The sequence below is a fragment of the Microcaecilia unicolor genome, chromosome 3 (assembly GCF_901765095.1).
Source record: "Microcaecilia unicolor chromosome 3, aMicUni1.1, whole genome shotgun sequence".
Lineage (NCBI taxonomy): Eukaryota > Metazoa > Chordata > Amphibia > Gymnophiona > Siphonopidae > Microcaecilia > Microcaecilia unicolor.
The window spans coordinates 317,773,521-317,788,620 of record NC_044033.1 but is presented as its reverse complement, the minus strand read 5'-3'; the positions used below and the strand labels follow the sequence as shown (position 1 = coordinate 317,788,620).

General features: G+C 43.1%; 1 protein-coding gene across 1 annotated transcript in view; it reads right to left on the bottom strand.

Annotated features, from left to right (window-relative positions):
* Positions 1-9,133: 9,133 nt before the first annotated feature.
* MAP3K12 (mitogen-activated protein kinase kinase kinase 12) overlaps positions 9,134-15,100 on the bottom strand; it is a 121,533-nt gene continuing 115,566 nt past the window's right edge. Inside the window, exon 13 of the mRNA XM_030195003.1 lies at positions 9,134-9,220. Coding sequence (XP_030050863.1) covers positions 9,134-9,220 — 87 coding nt within the window. The remainder of the gene's footprint in view (positions 9,221-15,100) is intronic.

Here is a 15,100-nt window from a genome sequence, read left to right as displayed (position 1 = left end):
ACCCCCTCAATACCCCCACAGTGGTCACTGCCCCCCTCACACCCCCCAAAAATGTGAATAAAAATATGACTCACCAGCCTCTATGACAGCTTCAGATGTTAAAGTCAGGACTATTAGACAGTGGCATGCTGGGGGCGGTCTGCCCTGGGTGCACGCTGCTGGAGGGGTGCAGAGAGCAGCCGCGCGCCTGTTGGCTCCTCTGGTTCCCTGCTCCCTCTGCGCCCAGTGATTTTATTATCTTGAAAAGTGCTTTGATAGCTCAAGATTCTATTCGTTAGTCTTATATACCACATCTACCCTTAAAAAGGTCCTGAAGTAGTTTACAAAAGAAATAGGGGGGCCTTCTATATATGGCACCTTAAAAATCAGCATCATAAAACCACATGGTTAGCATGATTCTATGAACTACACCTAAAGTTAGAAATAGTTTATAGAATACGCTCATGCGCCGTTCTTGTGACTGAAATTTAGGTGCGACCATTTAGGCCACTTAAAACCAGGCCTAAATACTTGCGTCTAAGTTAGGCACACATCGGGTGTATTCTATAATAGTGTACATAGTTTTTTGAAAAGCCCACAACCTACCCATTTCACGCCCCTTTTGACTATGCACATTGGAATATATGCACAGATTATAGAAAACGCCTAGAAAGCTGTGTATATAAATTCTAATTAAAGCCAATTAGTGCTGCTAAATGTTTAAGTACAAATTATCAGCACTGGTTGGCTTGTTAATCAATTAAGTTGTGCGCACAATTTGGCCGAATGCACACCACTTAAGGTTTCATACAAAGAATTTAGGGGAAAGAGTACATGATACAATACCTAAAAACCAGAAAGAATAGAGAACTCAGAAACATTCTGTTATCAGTGAAATAGAAAGTCTTTAAACATTTTCTAATTATAAAATATGAATCATTAAATCTAATAATCTCAGAAAGAATATCTGAAGTTGAAGCTGCCTTATAAGAAAAAGAATACTCCAGAATTCTCTTTAATCAAATACCTTTAAAGGAGGCAAACATAAGCTTAAACATTCTTGACCATCTACCAAAAAACTTACCATTGGTAAAAGACACAATAGTCAAAAAATCTTCAGGAATATGCTCACAAAAATTTTTAAAAATAAAACATGAAATTTTAAAGTCTATTTTTCTGTTAACTAGGAGCCAATACAGCTCTCTTGGAAGCAGTGAGAAATGAGCAAATCTAGACTTCTAAAAGATCATGCGAGCAGCCATGTTCTGCACTAACTGTAATCCTTTTTGAAAGCCCAATGAAACTGCTGAGGGGAGATTTGATAGAGGTCTATAAAATAATGAGTGTAATGGAATGGGTGAACATGAATCACTTGATTACTCTGTCTAAAAATACTAGGAGTAGGGGGCATGCAATGAAGCTATTAACTAGTAAATTTAAAACAAATTGGAGAAAATATTTCTACATTCAACAGGTAATTAAACCAGAGAATGTAGTAAAAACAGTTAGCAGGGTTTAAAAAGGGTTTGGCTAACTTCCTAAAAAAAAAAAGTCCATAAGCCATTATTACAATGGACTTGGGGAAAATCCACTGCTTATTTCTAGAATAAGCAACATAAAATCCATTTTACTGTTTTGGGATCTTGCAACTGGAATGGCCACTGTTAGAAACAGAATACTGGGCTTGATGGACCTGCGGTCTGTCTCAGTATGGCAACATTTATGTTCTTTTATTTTATTTGACATTAATATCCCACATTACCCCAAGCAAACTCGAGTTCAATGTGGCTTACATTGTCTCAATTTGAACCCCCCACCACCACTTTTGTACTATACTTGAGGATGAAAAGTAAGAAGAGAGTCCAAGATAACTCCCAGAATTTTCAAGTTCTCTTCAAAAGGAAAAGAGATATTTCCCTAGAGTGGAGGAGTGGCCTAGTGGTTAGGGTGGTGGACTTTGGTCCTGGGGAACTGAGTTTGATTCCCACTTCAGGCACAGGCAGCTCCTTGTGACTCTGGGCAAGTCACTTAACCCTCCATTGCCCCATGTAAGCTGCATTGAGCCTGCCATGAGTGGGAAAGCGCAGGGTACAAATGTAACAAGAAAAGATGGAATTGGTGTTCCAAACCCACAGGAGGCTGGTCTTAGAAGAATTAAGCTTCAACTGAAATCTATCAGCTCACAATTGAATCTTAGAAATACGAGAGGTGATGGTTGAGAGACTAGCACATGTATCTGAATTCATTTCTCAAAGGATAAATATATTGTCTGCATAAGAATATAGATATTGTAGTGCTCTAGAAATGTTAAGTAGTAGTAGTAGAAGATATTTACCCTTATCCAATTCCACTGAATGGAGATAAAAATATTGAAGAGGACAGTAGTGATCCTTTGGGGATGCCACATTTAGAAAACCAAAATTGAGAAAGATTACCTCATACCTTCACTGCATATGAACAGATGTGATGAAAGCTCTGAAACCATTTTAGCACAGTTCCCTCTATCCCTAGTCCCATCAATAATGCCAGTAAGACATCATGATCTATCATATTGAAAGCCACTGATAGGTTGATAGGTATCAAAGAAAATGACCTAATATGATCTATTAATATAAAGCCCTTCAAATTTATTTAGTGTATTTTATACTAATTAGTCAATGAGTCTACAATTAATCTATGTATGGTTAAGATTACTCTCTTTATTTATATTCCAAATTAATTATAAAATATTTCTTCCTTTTATTGTGGTGTGTCATTGAGAGTAGTATATAAATTATAGAATGTGCCTGGGAGGCAGGTAACAAATAAAAATTATTTTTAAAACTTCTACGATCAATTAGATACACTAAAGCACTCATTTTCAAAGAACATGGATATCTCAGAAGGCTGAAATGGACGACCATTTGCTTGAAATGTCCAAATCCTGATTCTGCAAAGGCAGATTAGGGACATCCAACACTGTAGTACGTCCGAGTAGCGAGGGGGGGGGGGGAGCGTGTTGTGGATGGGATTAAGCCGGGCCTGAAATCTGCATGTCCAAGAGCGATTAGCAAAGGGGAAGAAATGTCCAAGTCTAAAAAGAAGGATGTCTTTATTTAGACCTGTTTCAGGCACATCAAGAGTACAAAAAGGTGCCGATTGAGCAGCTGTTCCCAGGAGAAATAAAGGCATGACACCTCCTTAATTCCCCAGTACCTGCTGTCCCTCTACTTCTGTCCTGAAAGTGAAACCAAAAGGGGGATAAGTACATAAGTATTGCCATACTTGGAAAGACCAAAGGTCCATCAAGCACCGCATCCTGTTTCCAACAGTGGCAAATCCAGGTCACAAATACCTGGCAAGATCCCAAAAAAGTACAAAACATTATATACTGCTTATCCCAGAAATAGAGGATTCTCCCCAAGTCCATTTAATAATGGTCTATGGACTTGTTCTTTAGGATACCAAGCTCTATGACAACTTCAGGTATTATAAACATTCTTAACAAAGGAAGCAGCAAGTCTGAGGAGTAGCCTAGTGGTTAGTGCAGTGAACTATAAACCAAGAGACCTAGATTCAAATCCCACTTCAGCTAAAAAAATTGACAATTTTGATTCCTCTAGAAACAGAATTTCTACCATACCTAACTAACTAAATAAGCCACCTATAAGCCTAAAAGCTATACAAGTGGTGTACATTCAGGTACAGTAGGTAAGCTGCTGCTCCTGAAGGGTTCACAATTACAAAATAAGAGTTAAAATGAGATTTGTACCTCAGTACCTTTGTTTACAGTCCATTCCACTAACCACTAGGCTGCCACTCTGCTCTGCAAGGCCATCTATGTGGTCATTTTCAAGAATGCTGGCATACAGATGTCCATGTCTTTTGTTTTTCTCAATTCATAATTTGGACGTCCAGTTTCTAAAATGGATGTTGATGCTGGACATTTCCAACATATGAATGTCCATCTCGTGTACTTTTGAACAGGAAATCTAGACGTATTTCCCGTTCGAAAATATTGTGAGAGGATGTCCACTTGGGACATTCTAACTTGGACTATTCTAACTAGGATGTCCTTTCGAAAATACCCTTCCACTAAACCAGTAGCTTGATATTCAAAGGAAGTGATGTATTGGTCATGATGTAGCCAAAGCAGAACTCCCTTAGAAATTGTTCGGATAGTATCAAGCTGTTTATATTGCTGTAACAGCTTGATTCTATCTGTATTATTGGTCAGGTTAGAGAAGGCGTGAAGATGGCACCACACATTCTTTGAAACTTCAGATTCAGCAGTCACCGTATTGGTTGACAATTCAGCCCTGAGATTTTAAAAGCCCAGAGGATATTCACTATTTGCCTGTTCCTCTAGGTATAAGCATCTGAGCTCTCTCTAGTATCTGATGTCCTCTAACACACCCTTAACCTTTTTGCTTTTACCCTCAGTTTTGCCACAGGACTATCTTACATACTACAATAAAGTGTTGTTTTATAGTAATCTCTCCTCTTTCAGATTAATCACATGCACAGTTTCACGTACAGTTCAGCTCTAGTCCTAACTAAACTCACTACCGATTCTTAGTCGGGTTATGTTTTCAGTGTCTTGTAAATCTCCTCAGCTGTGCCTTTTTGTTTGATTTTAATTCTAAGCAGTGAGGTGAGTCCGTTTATGTTTTGCCATGTGTGCATTTCTTTTTCCATTGGAATCACATTCCTCCACCTTCTACTCTTCCCCTTTAACTTAGTTGCTTAAGATGGAATTGGTACTCACAGCATATGATGTGCTGTTGTAGGTTAACTAGAATACAATGACCTAGCTAATGCGATATCTATGTGTGCTGACTCTCTCATGATGTTACATATGGAAGGTACAAGAAGGATTCTTACCTGTGATTGTTCCCTGAAGAGGTGGTTAAATATTGCTTTATGCTGGCCTTGTGTGCTTAAATCAGCCTCAATCTTTAATACCACAGTAAAAACCATCAAAAGTACTGGTGCCATCACTCTTAAAATGAAAGCTAATCTATAATGGAGACATCACTTTCTGACTGGTGTATTACTTTTGTTGGGATGTCCAGCGACAGCCTGACGCCTTGGAGATGCTGCTTGCATCTTTCCTCTTCATAATGATGCTTCCTTTATTTTTCTACCCACCTGTGTGGAAGCCATGGTTTCAGACTGTACGTACATTTCTAAGAAGGGGTTTGTTTCACTAACACAACAGATGATGTCAGCATGTCAAGTTTTTCCCTCAATGAAAAGGATGTTTATTCTGCTACTGTCATAAAAAGGATGGGGCAGGCACTTCTATGCCGTAAGGTAGTATCTTACCTTTGGAATAGATATTCAGATGTGCAGGCCCCAGCAATTAATATCTGGGGCTAAATGGTGCAGCGCTGGCTGCTGGAGCTTATGCGGGCCTCAGCTGGGACCCGCCTAACTTTAAAAAAAAAATTCCTACCCCCCTCCCCTTCCCTGAGCTCCCTGTGTCCCCTTGAAGCAGACTGCCTCCTTCCCTCCCCCCCAGGCCACCATTAGTCTTAAACTCCCCATCTCCCCCTGAACATCCTCCCAACCCCCCTGTGGTCCAGGTGGCCCCCGGACCTACCTCTATCCCCTGGTGGTCCAGTGGGGGATGAGGGGAGCAGGAGCAAAGCCCACTTGCTCCTGCCCCTTGTGGCGTGAGAGGGTGCGACAGCTATTTTTAGAAGGCAGCTGCAAGGGGCAGGAGCGAGTGGGCCTTGGTTCTGCCTCCATTGCCCCCACTAGAACCACCAGGGTTATCAGGTAGGCCTGGGAGGATGTTTGGGGGGGGGAGGGGAGGAAAAAGTGTTTTGAGCATCACAGGTTGGGGGGAGGGTAGTAGGAAGGAAGGAAGGAAGCTTTTTAGGGGCCAGGAGGGGGATCAGGAGAACTTAAACTTTAAAATCTAGTTATGTAGGTCCCGACTAATATTCAGTGCCAGTCCTGCAAACCTAAGCGGGTGAAGTAAGGTGAGTTTTTGAGCTCTAAATTCACCCCTTAGCTATGTGGGTCCCAGCACTGAATATTGCTAGCACCTGCATAACCCTCCCCCCCCCCCCCCCAGTTCCTCACCAGTGCCGCTTTCTGTACCACCCCTGACCTGCCCACTTTTAACATGGTTGGTCAGAGATGGTATTCAGCAGAACTGCCCGGTTTAGTGCTGCCAAACATCAGTGGTTGGACAACTCACCACGATTTTGGCGGGATGGAGCCTCTCCTGCCCACTTAAATTGCTCTGAACATCACCTGGCTTGTCTTTAAGGTGTGTGCGTGGGTGGGGGGTGCTATTCATCTGTTGGGCTTATTAGATGCTTTCACTGTTGATTAGAAGTCTCCTTCTTTCTCTGTACAATTCAGCACCTGCTATCAAGTGAACTTTTTGGCATTGTTGGATGTGCTTAGGAATGAAGGTTAAACTGGTATTAGGTATTCATAAAATCACTCAGCAATATACATTCCATTTTTACTTTTCTTGCTTAGCACTTGTGTGCTGTCTAAAGTTCTGACAACTGCACCTATGGATAAAGACCACATCCCTTACAAAAAAAAAAAAAGAATTTATTTAAAGGGAGTCTTTTTTTTTTTTCTTTTCAACTAGCAATAAGATAAAAGTACATGGCCTACATACATAATCTATTTTACACGTTAAAATGCAGGAAACAAATGGGCCCCTGACAGCATTATGGCTTTACATTTAAGGGATGGCAAGAAGGCAAAATCTACTTATGGCACAGTCTCCTCCTTTTCCAACGCTTCAGAGAGGATACCAGCACTGAGATGAAATACCAGCTGGGAGCAGCTCGTGTACGCTACATCGTGTCCCTCCAGCTACCCTCCCACACTGTAAGCAGTAAAAACATGTAAAACCTCTCCAGCAGCTGCGTTCAGCACTGAATTGGGAAGCGGCAGCAGACTGTGTGTTGGAAAAAGCAGAGCCGGCCAGATCTAGCTTGAAATATTTCTGTCCACCTAACAAAGTGCCAAAGAATAAAATCTTCATAGCATGTCACATTCAAACATAAATAAAGCATCTTGTATTCAACTTTGTTTTTGGTTTTGGAAGAGTGACGGTCAGGCCAGGCCCAGTGTGTAAACAGTAGCAGGGTCATCCTGGAATAAATGGCTGTGGGTAACAGTGGCTAACCACACATGTGCATGGGGCTAGGGCTTGTGCATGCACAGATCATAAGGGTGAGGCCTCCATAGGAGAAGTCAAATAATGTGAGGCTGAACCATTTACACTAGCTATTCAAGGGATTTAAAAACACACAAACAAATGGTAAAATGAGCAAAATACTTGGCTTCCTCCCTGATGGTGATACAGAAGCTATGTCTACTTCTGTTGCTCTGCGTTTTCTTTCCCCTACCTCGTCTTCTTTCCTCCCCTGGCCTGAAGTTATCATTTTCCTTATGCTCCCTTTCATGTGAACGGTATTATCTTCTAATTTTTTTTCCGGCTCATATTTCTCTCTTATTATATTGTACTGTGCACCAACAAAGGCAGTTTATCAAGTGCAAATAAACTAAACTATCAGTTATCCAATAGAGTCTTGGACCCTACCTGGAAAGCCCTTTTTATATGAGGGGAGTTCAAAGGGAGACAACACAGTGGGATAGAAAAAGTCTGGCAGTGGGTTGGGGATATCTATTTTGGGGTCTACTGCCCTCATCCTGCGGCCAGGGTTGCCAGGTGGAAATTTTTTTTCCCACTCAAACCAGCTTAAATCCAGCCCAAAACCCGCCCAAACTCAAACTCCGCCCCTGACACCCCCCCCCCCCGCGTCATCACCCGCCCCCGCCATCATCGGCCCCGCCTCCCCCGTCGCCGGCCCCGCCTCCCTTGTCATCGGCCCCACCTCCCCCATCATCGGCCCCGTCCAGAATGTCACTAACCCTGCCCCCCGCGGCCGAAAAACCCGCCTGAAAACCGCCCAAAAGAAAAAAAAGAAGCCCAAAAAACCGCAACCCGCCGCGGGCAAAAATTTCCCACGGCGGGTCGCAGAAAACCGCCCGATTGGGCGGTAAAACCGCCCACCTGGCAACACTGCCTGCGGCTAAAGAAGAAAAGGGTAAGGGTCAGTCCATAATCAGCTGCCACATGTCTCATGTCAGAGGGGCAGTAAGGAAGACTGGTGCCATACAGAATAACAAGTAATGGGTATGGGTCTCTTTCTCGGACTCTCTCTGCTCCTTCCCCTCCATTTAAATGTGCTCAGCTTTTCTCTACCTGCATTAACTTAAAAGTTCCCTCCCACATTAAACATAGGAAGCAGCTGTAACTAGTGCTGCAGACAGACAGAGCTGATTTTAAAGGTTTAGAAGTCTCTTCCACCAGTAGCGCGACCCTCACCTCTTAAACAATGTTGTCTGAGCAGAAAAGAGAAAATCCTCTCTGGCTACTCTGCTGCGACCCAGAAAATGCTGGAACTCTACAGCCAATGTGACAAGAGAATAACATTTTAAAAAATGGGACAAGTTTAAAAAATTAAATCTTTTGCCGTATCTGTGTTCTAAAAAGCAAACTTAGGGCTCCTTTTACAAAGCTGCGGTAGTGATTCCTGGCGCTGCAAATGCGACAAAGCCCATTCAATTCCTATGGGCTTCATCACATTTGCCGCACGGGAATCTCTACCGCAGCTTTATATAAAGAGACCTTAGATTGTAAGCCCTGTGAGGCCAGGGAAATACCTAGTGTACCTGAATGTAACTCACCTTGAACTACAGCTAAAAAAAATGTGAGAAGTAAATCCAGATCCTTTCCAAAACATTTCCCTGCAGTACAGGAGTCCAGGGCTGCAGTAAGTGCCTGTATTAACCTGATTTATAGGATATTACTCATGATCAGTTATTTTATGACAGTTTGCTCCCAATTCTTTTGCTTACAACATAAGGGGCAGTCTTTAAAAATCCAGTGCAATGTTTCTTCTTTTCACACTGCAGGAGCCATTCTGCTCCCATCTCCAGCTATGAAAATACTACCGTATGTCCTTGGAGGCAAGCCACCTACTGTTTCACAAGCATCCTGCTGCTTGGGTGCTGGGGAGGGGGTGCATTGCAACAGATTAGTCACGTCCAATGTATCATACATAAATATATTTATACTGGATATAAATATTTCATTATTTACAATGTCCAGTGCCATGTGTGCGTGACATCACAAGTCCTGTGTGGTGGAAGATCTGTAGGAGGCAGAGGGATCTGGCGCTGTGCTTTCACAATCCGAGTCCTCAGAAGAGACCACCTGCTTTCCAGCAAGAAAGAGGGATGGGGTTATTTCATGACAAAATACAGTGTCACATTTGCAAACATCATAATATTTTCTCTCTTTTTTTATTTGTAATTTTAATAATATTTTCAACTTTTACATAGTTCCCCCTGATATTCAAAGCTATTTCACAGGCCAGAAATGACCACTGACTGGTTAAATAGCATTTAAATAGTAACATAGTAAATGACGGCAGAAAAAGACCTGTTCGGTCCATCCTGTCTGCCCAAAAAGATAACCTTATTTTACATGGTATGTGATACTTTATATGTATACCCAAATTTGATTTGTCCTTGCCATTCTAAGGGCACGGACTGTAGAAGTCTGCCCAGCACTGGTTTTGCTTCCCAATTACCGGCGTTGCCATACAATCTCCGCTAAGATTCAGTGGATCCATTCCTTCTAAACAGGATTCCTGTTTTTGGCAACTAACCACGAATAGTCAGCATGAGATAACCTGTTATCTCTGCTGAATATTCGTGGTCAGTGCTGAAAAGTTAACTAGCTATATCGCATGATAACTGGCAATATTCTATTCTGACCAGCTAAGGTATAGCGGGCAAATTGGACCACATAAATAGCAGTCCTATCTTTGCTCGCTATTAACTTAAACGGCCAGTTAACTTAGCCAGTTAAGTTGGCGCCGGCCACCCAAAAAAGGATATTCAATGTCGGTCACTGGAAACGGCCTAGCGTTGAGTATCGGGGGTCAGCACCAACTGTGGCCACTTATGCAGGCTCAGCAACAAAGTATGGAAGGGAAAAATATTCCAAATGACTCAGGCAAACTGTAAAGTCTTGAACTTTCTGAAAACAGTTTATTGCCAAGATACATAGATAATAATCCACAAAGATGATAATCCACAAAGATATGAGGCAGTAACACCCTCATCCTCCCCGTCTCATCTGCCCGCAACCTCGGAGTAATCTTCGACTCCTCCCTCTCCTTCTCTGCGCATATCCAGCAGATAGCCAAAACCTGTCACTTCTTCCTCTATAGCATTAGCAAAATCCGCCCTTTCCTCTCTGAGCACACCACCCGAACTCTCATCCACTCTCTCATTACCTCTCGTCTTGACTACTGCAACCTACTCCTCACTGGCCTCCCACTTAGCCATCTATCCCCCCTTCAGTCCATTCAGAACTCTGCTGCACGTCTTATCTTCCGCCTGGACCAATATACTCATATCACCCCTCTCCTCAAGTCACTTCACTGGCTTCCGATCAGACACCGCATACAGTTCAAGCTTCTCCTACTAACTTACAAATGCACTCGATCTGCAGCCCCTCCTTACCTCTCTACCCTCATCTCCCCTTACGTTCCTACCCGTAACCTCCGCTCTCAGGACAAATCCCTCCTCTCAGTACGCTTCTCCACCACCGCCAACTCCAAGCTCCGCCCTTTCTGCCTCGCCTCACCCCATGCGTGGAATAAACTCCATGAGCCCATACGCCAGGCCCCCTCCCTGCCCATCTTCAAATCCTTGCTCAAAGCCCACCTCTTCAATGTCGCCTTCGGCACCTAACCACTATACCTCTACTCAGGAAATCTAGACTACCCCAGCTTGACATTTCGTCCTTTAGATTGTAAGCTCCTTTGAGCAGGGACTGTCCTTCTTTGTTGCTCTGTACAGCGCTGCGTAACCCTAATAGCGCTCTAGAAATGTTAAGTAGTAGTAGTAGCAACCCAATTGACCCTACACTCGGGCCATGTTTCGGTATAAAGCCTTCCTCAGGGGTCTAAAACATAAATGAACACAATTCATGAGTGACTAATGGGCTCATTTTCAAATGACGATGTCTATCTTTCGGCATAAATCAGAAGATGGACATCCTTCTCCCAGAGACGTCCAAATCAGTATAATTGAAACCCGATTTTGGACGTCACCAACTGCAGTCCGTCGCAAGGACGTCCAAAGTTCAAGAGGGCGTGTCGAAGGCATAGCGAAGGTGGGACTTGGGCGTGCCTAACACTTGGACGTCTTTGACCCATAATTGGAAAAAAACAAGGACGTCCCTGACGAACACTTGGACGTTTTCACCCGGACGTGCTTTTTTAAACAAATAAGGCACAAAAAGGTGCCTGAAATGACCAGATGACCACCGGAGAGAATCGGGGATCACCTCCTCTTACTCCCCCAGTGGTCACTAACCCCCTCCCACCCTCAAAAAAATTCTTTAAAAATATTTCGTGCCAACCTTTATGCCAGCTTCAGATGTCATATTCAAGTCCATGACAGTGCATGTAGGTCCCAGGAGCAGTTTTAGTGGGTGCAGTGCACTTCAGACAGGCGGACCCAGGCCCATACCCCCCCCTAACTGTTACATTTGTGGAGGAAACAGCGAGCTCTCCAAAACTCACCACAAACCCACTGTACCCATATATAGGTGCACCCCTTCATCCGTAAGGGCTACTATGGTAGTGGTGTACAGTTGGGGGTAGTGGGTTTTGGGGGGAGGTTGGGAGGTTCAGCACACAAGGTAAGGAAGCTATGTTCCTGACAGCATTTTATGAAGTCCACTGCAATGCCCTCTATGGTGCCCGGTTGGTGTCCTGGCATGTCAGGGGGCCCAGTGCACTACAAATGCTGACTCCTCCCACGCCCAAATGGCTTGCATTTGGACTTTTTTGACATGGACGTCTTTGGTTTCGAAAATCGCCGAAAGTCACAAATGTCCATGTCTAGGGATGTCCAAATTTAAGGATTTGGACGTCTCTAAGAGTATTTTTGAAACGAAAGGTGGACGTCCTTCTTTTTTCGAAAATATGGGATTCCCCGCCCCTGGATTTCGCAGTTTTGCAAGGATGTCCAAATCGCAACTTGGACATTTCTTTCGAAAATGCCCCTCTAATTGTCCTAATGAATAGAAACAGAAGACTGTGTCTCAAAGTGAGAGGTAAACAAAAAAGGTGAAAAAAGAACGTGGAGACGTGAAACAGTGTCGAAGTGAGAGGAAATGATATAATAAGAATAAGTGAATAATATGCCTCCCACCAGCAGAATATCAGCCTCATTGAGTCTAGAAAATGTAAAACACCATGCCTTTCTTTATAGCATGAAAGATAATTACACAAAAAATAAACGTAATATCTATGGTCCTCATTTTATAAGCCCTAATACATGCATAAACTGCCACTTAAACTTTCATCTTGCATAAATGCCCCTATTTTACACAGCTGGAATATGCAAGTATTAAACTCAAGTGCATACAAATGGCAAGGGAGTATGGCCTGGGAGTGCTTAGGGTGGGACAAAGGTGTGGCAGGCTCACAGACATCTAGTCCTCATTTCAGAAGAAGACTAACCCCCATGTTTTATATATATCGCGCCTAGAGCTCTGCGCTGAAATCTAAGTGTATTCCATAACAACGGGTGTAACTTAATTGGCTTAACAAGCCAATCAGTGTTTTTAACAGTACTTAAACAATAATGAGCACTAATTGGCAATAATTAGAATTTACACGCATAAGTCACTAAACGTATTCTGTAATGAACTGCGTCTAAATGCTAAAGTGCGCAGTTCAAAAGGGGCGTAGCCATGGGCAGGGAAATGGGCATTTCATGGGCATTCTCAAATTTACGCTCGTTGTTATAGAATATGGCCCAGTCTGCGTAAATCTATGCACATGGATTTATGCCATTTTCTCGTTGGTGTAAATGGAGATGCGTAGTTTTAGGAGCTGGGATATCAACTAAGCGTATTCTATATATTGTGTCTAAATCTTATAGAATAGGCTTAGGCGGAAATGTTTTCCATGCAGATTTTTTAAGCGCCATATATATAGAATCTGGCCCTAAGTGTCTATGACCTAAAACAGGAGTCGGCAACCTATGGCATGTGTGCCACAAGATGGCATGTCAAGAGGATTTGTGTGCCACACACGGTGGTTGTCAGAGTAGCAGGGGAGTCAGTAGCATTCTTCCAGCTGCTGACGCAGGACCCCCGCACATGCTCACTTCATGCGCAAATTGTGCTGGTCAGCTGCTAGAAGCATTGCTGACTTATTCAAATAGATAAAATCTTCAGCTAACGGGGCTTGGGCATCCACACCAGCCAAGGTATTAATTTTAATGCAGGAATGGGGGGAGTGGGGAGGGAGGTGGCAGAATGAGAAAAAATCTGGAAAAAATGGCAGGCGCTGTACAGTAGGGTTGCCAGCCCTGGTCCTAAAAGATCAACCTCACCAAGCACATTTAAGATTTAGCAAACAGCTGCTATTAAGCTGCACTTCACTGCAGAGATTCTTAATCCTTCAGAGGTTTTTGGCAGAAAGGATAGTATGGAATCTTTCTACTTTTTGTCAGGTATTTATGACCTGGACTGGCCACTACTAGAAACAGGATACTGGGCTAGATGGAACCTTGGTCTGACCCAGTAGGACAACTATTATGTTCTTATATCAGCCTACCATGAATAAAATGAAGGGAGCCCCATCTCCACTCACTGCCTCATGTCAAGATTCATGAGAGGTTTACTAGACAGAAACCTCCCAATTCGGCCACCTTGATGCTGTCCTTGCTCAGCTGTTAAAAGATGCTCTGTCATGAATTTGATATATCGCCTTTCTGTGACAGAACCAAAGTGGTTTAAATTTATTACTCTATTCTTAATCACAATTACTTGAACCAGAAGAATCAGCAAGATCAAAGCCCTTGTGCACTACCTTCCCTATAGGCAATTCTACTTTAACCGCATTGTACCAAGCACTCATCTGAAGTTCCTTCCTAAAATAGTTTCAGAGTTCCAACTCAACCAATCCATTATACTTATTTATTGTTAGGCATTTACTATATCGCCTTTAGTGAACTGAAACAATGTGGTTTACAGGCTAAAATTGGAAGCATGAAAACAAAATGGAACACCATATTCGAATAGGACAGGGCAGAAAAGAATAGAACAAAGTAGAAATGAGAAGGATATACAAAATAAGGGCCAGACAGCTACAAAAGAAACCAAACAGAATAAATTAAGGTGCATAACCCTGAGGACTTGCTGAGCAAGTAGTAAGGAGTCCCACAATGTTAGGGACAGGAAGAAAAGTGGAGTGGTAAGTAAAGTCCAACCATACTCAAGACGTAGAACGAAGGGCAAGAAGAAATTCAGTAAAAGAGCATAAATATCAAGGGAAACAACAGTGAGGACAAGTAGAGAGGAATACCCAAATACAGGGCTTCCAAGGGGTGGGGGGTAAAATTCCTTGGGTCTGGCCTCCAAGGGGTGTCCGGCGCCAGAAAGGCTTCCAGAGCCAAGCAGAATGTTCTGCTCCCTCTGTCTGTCTCTCTCCTGTTCCTGTGTGTCGGGTAATTGCGTTAATGCGATAACTCAGGTCCCGGGACATAGAAACGGAAGAGTGACAGACTGAGGGAGGAGCACACACAGGAAGGTAAGGGGGCCCGGCTCTGTCTCTCCGTGGCCCTGCCCAAATGAAGTGCATTGTAAACAAAAAGTAAAATTTAAACTGAAAGGGGCAACACATGATTGAAGCTATGGGCTTGATCATGTTTTTTCCAAAACTGCACACCTGCAGTGCCAAGACCATTCTCTACGGCACATGAGCTTTAACTTTTTATCTCCTCTGTACGCAAGAGCACAGGAAATGCCTTTGACATTAACAGGCTGGGTACCAGCATATCCAAGAGGACTCTATTGAACTGAATTTCAGAGTGCATCAACTTATACTACAACCAAGTGAATGGTCAGACTTCTGACAACGTTGGGGTGCATAACTTGTGTGATGAGTCAACCACTACCATCAGTCTCTGGTTGGTTTCACTCCCAGACATGTGGAAAGCAGTCAAGTGGTCTTTGGTGCAAACCTTTACTAAACATTACTGTCTTGACCAGTCTTCAAGA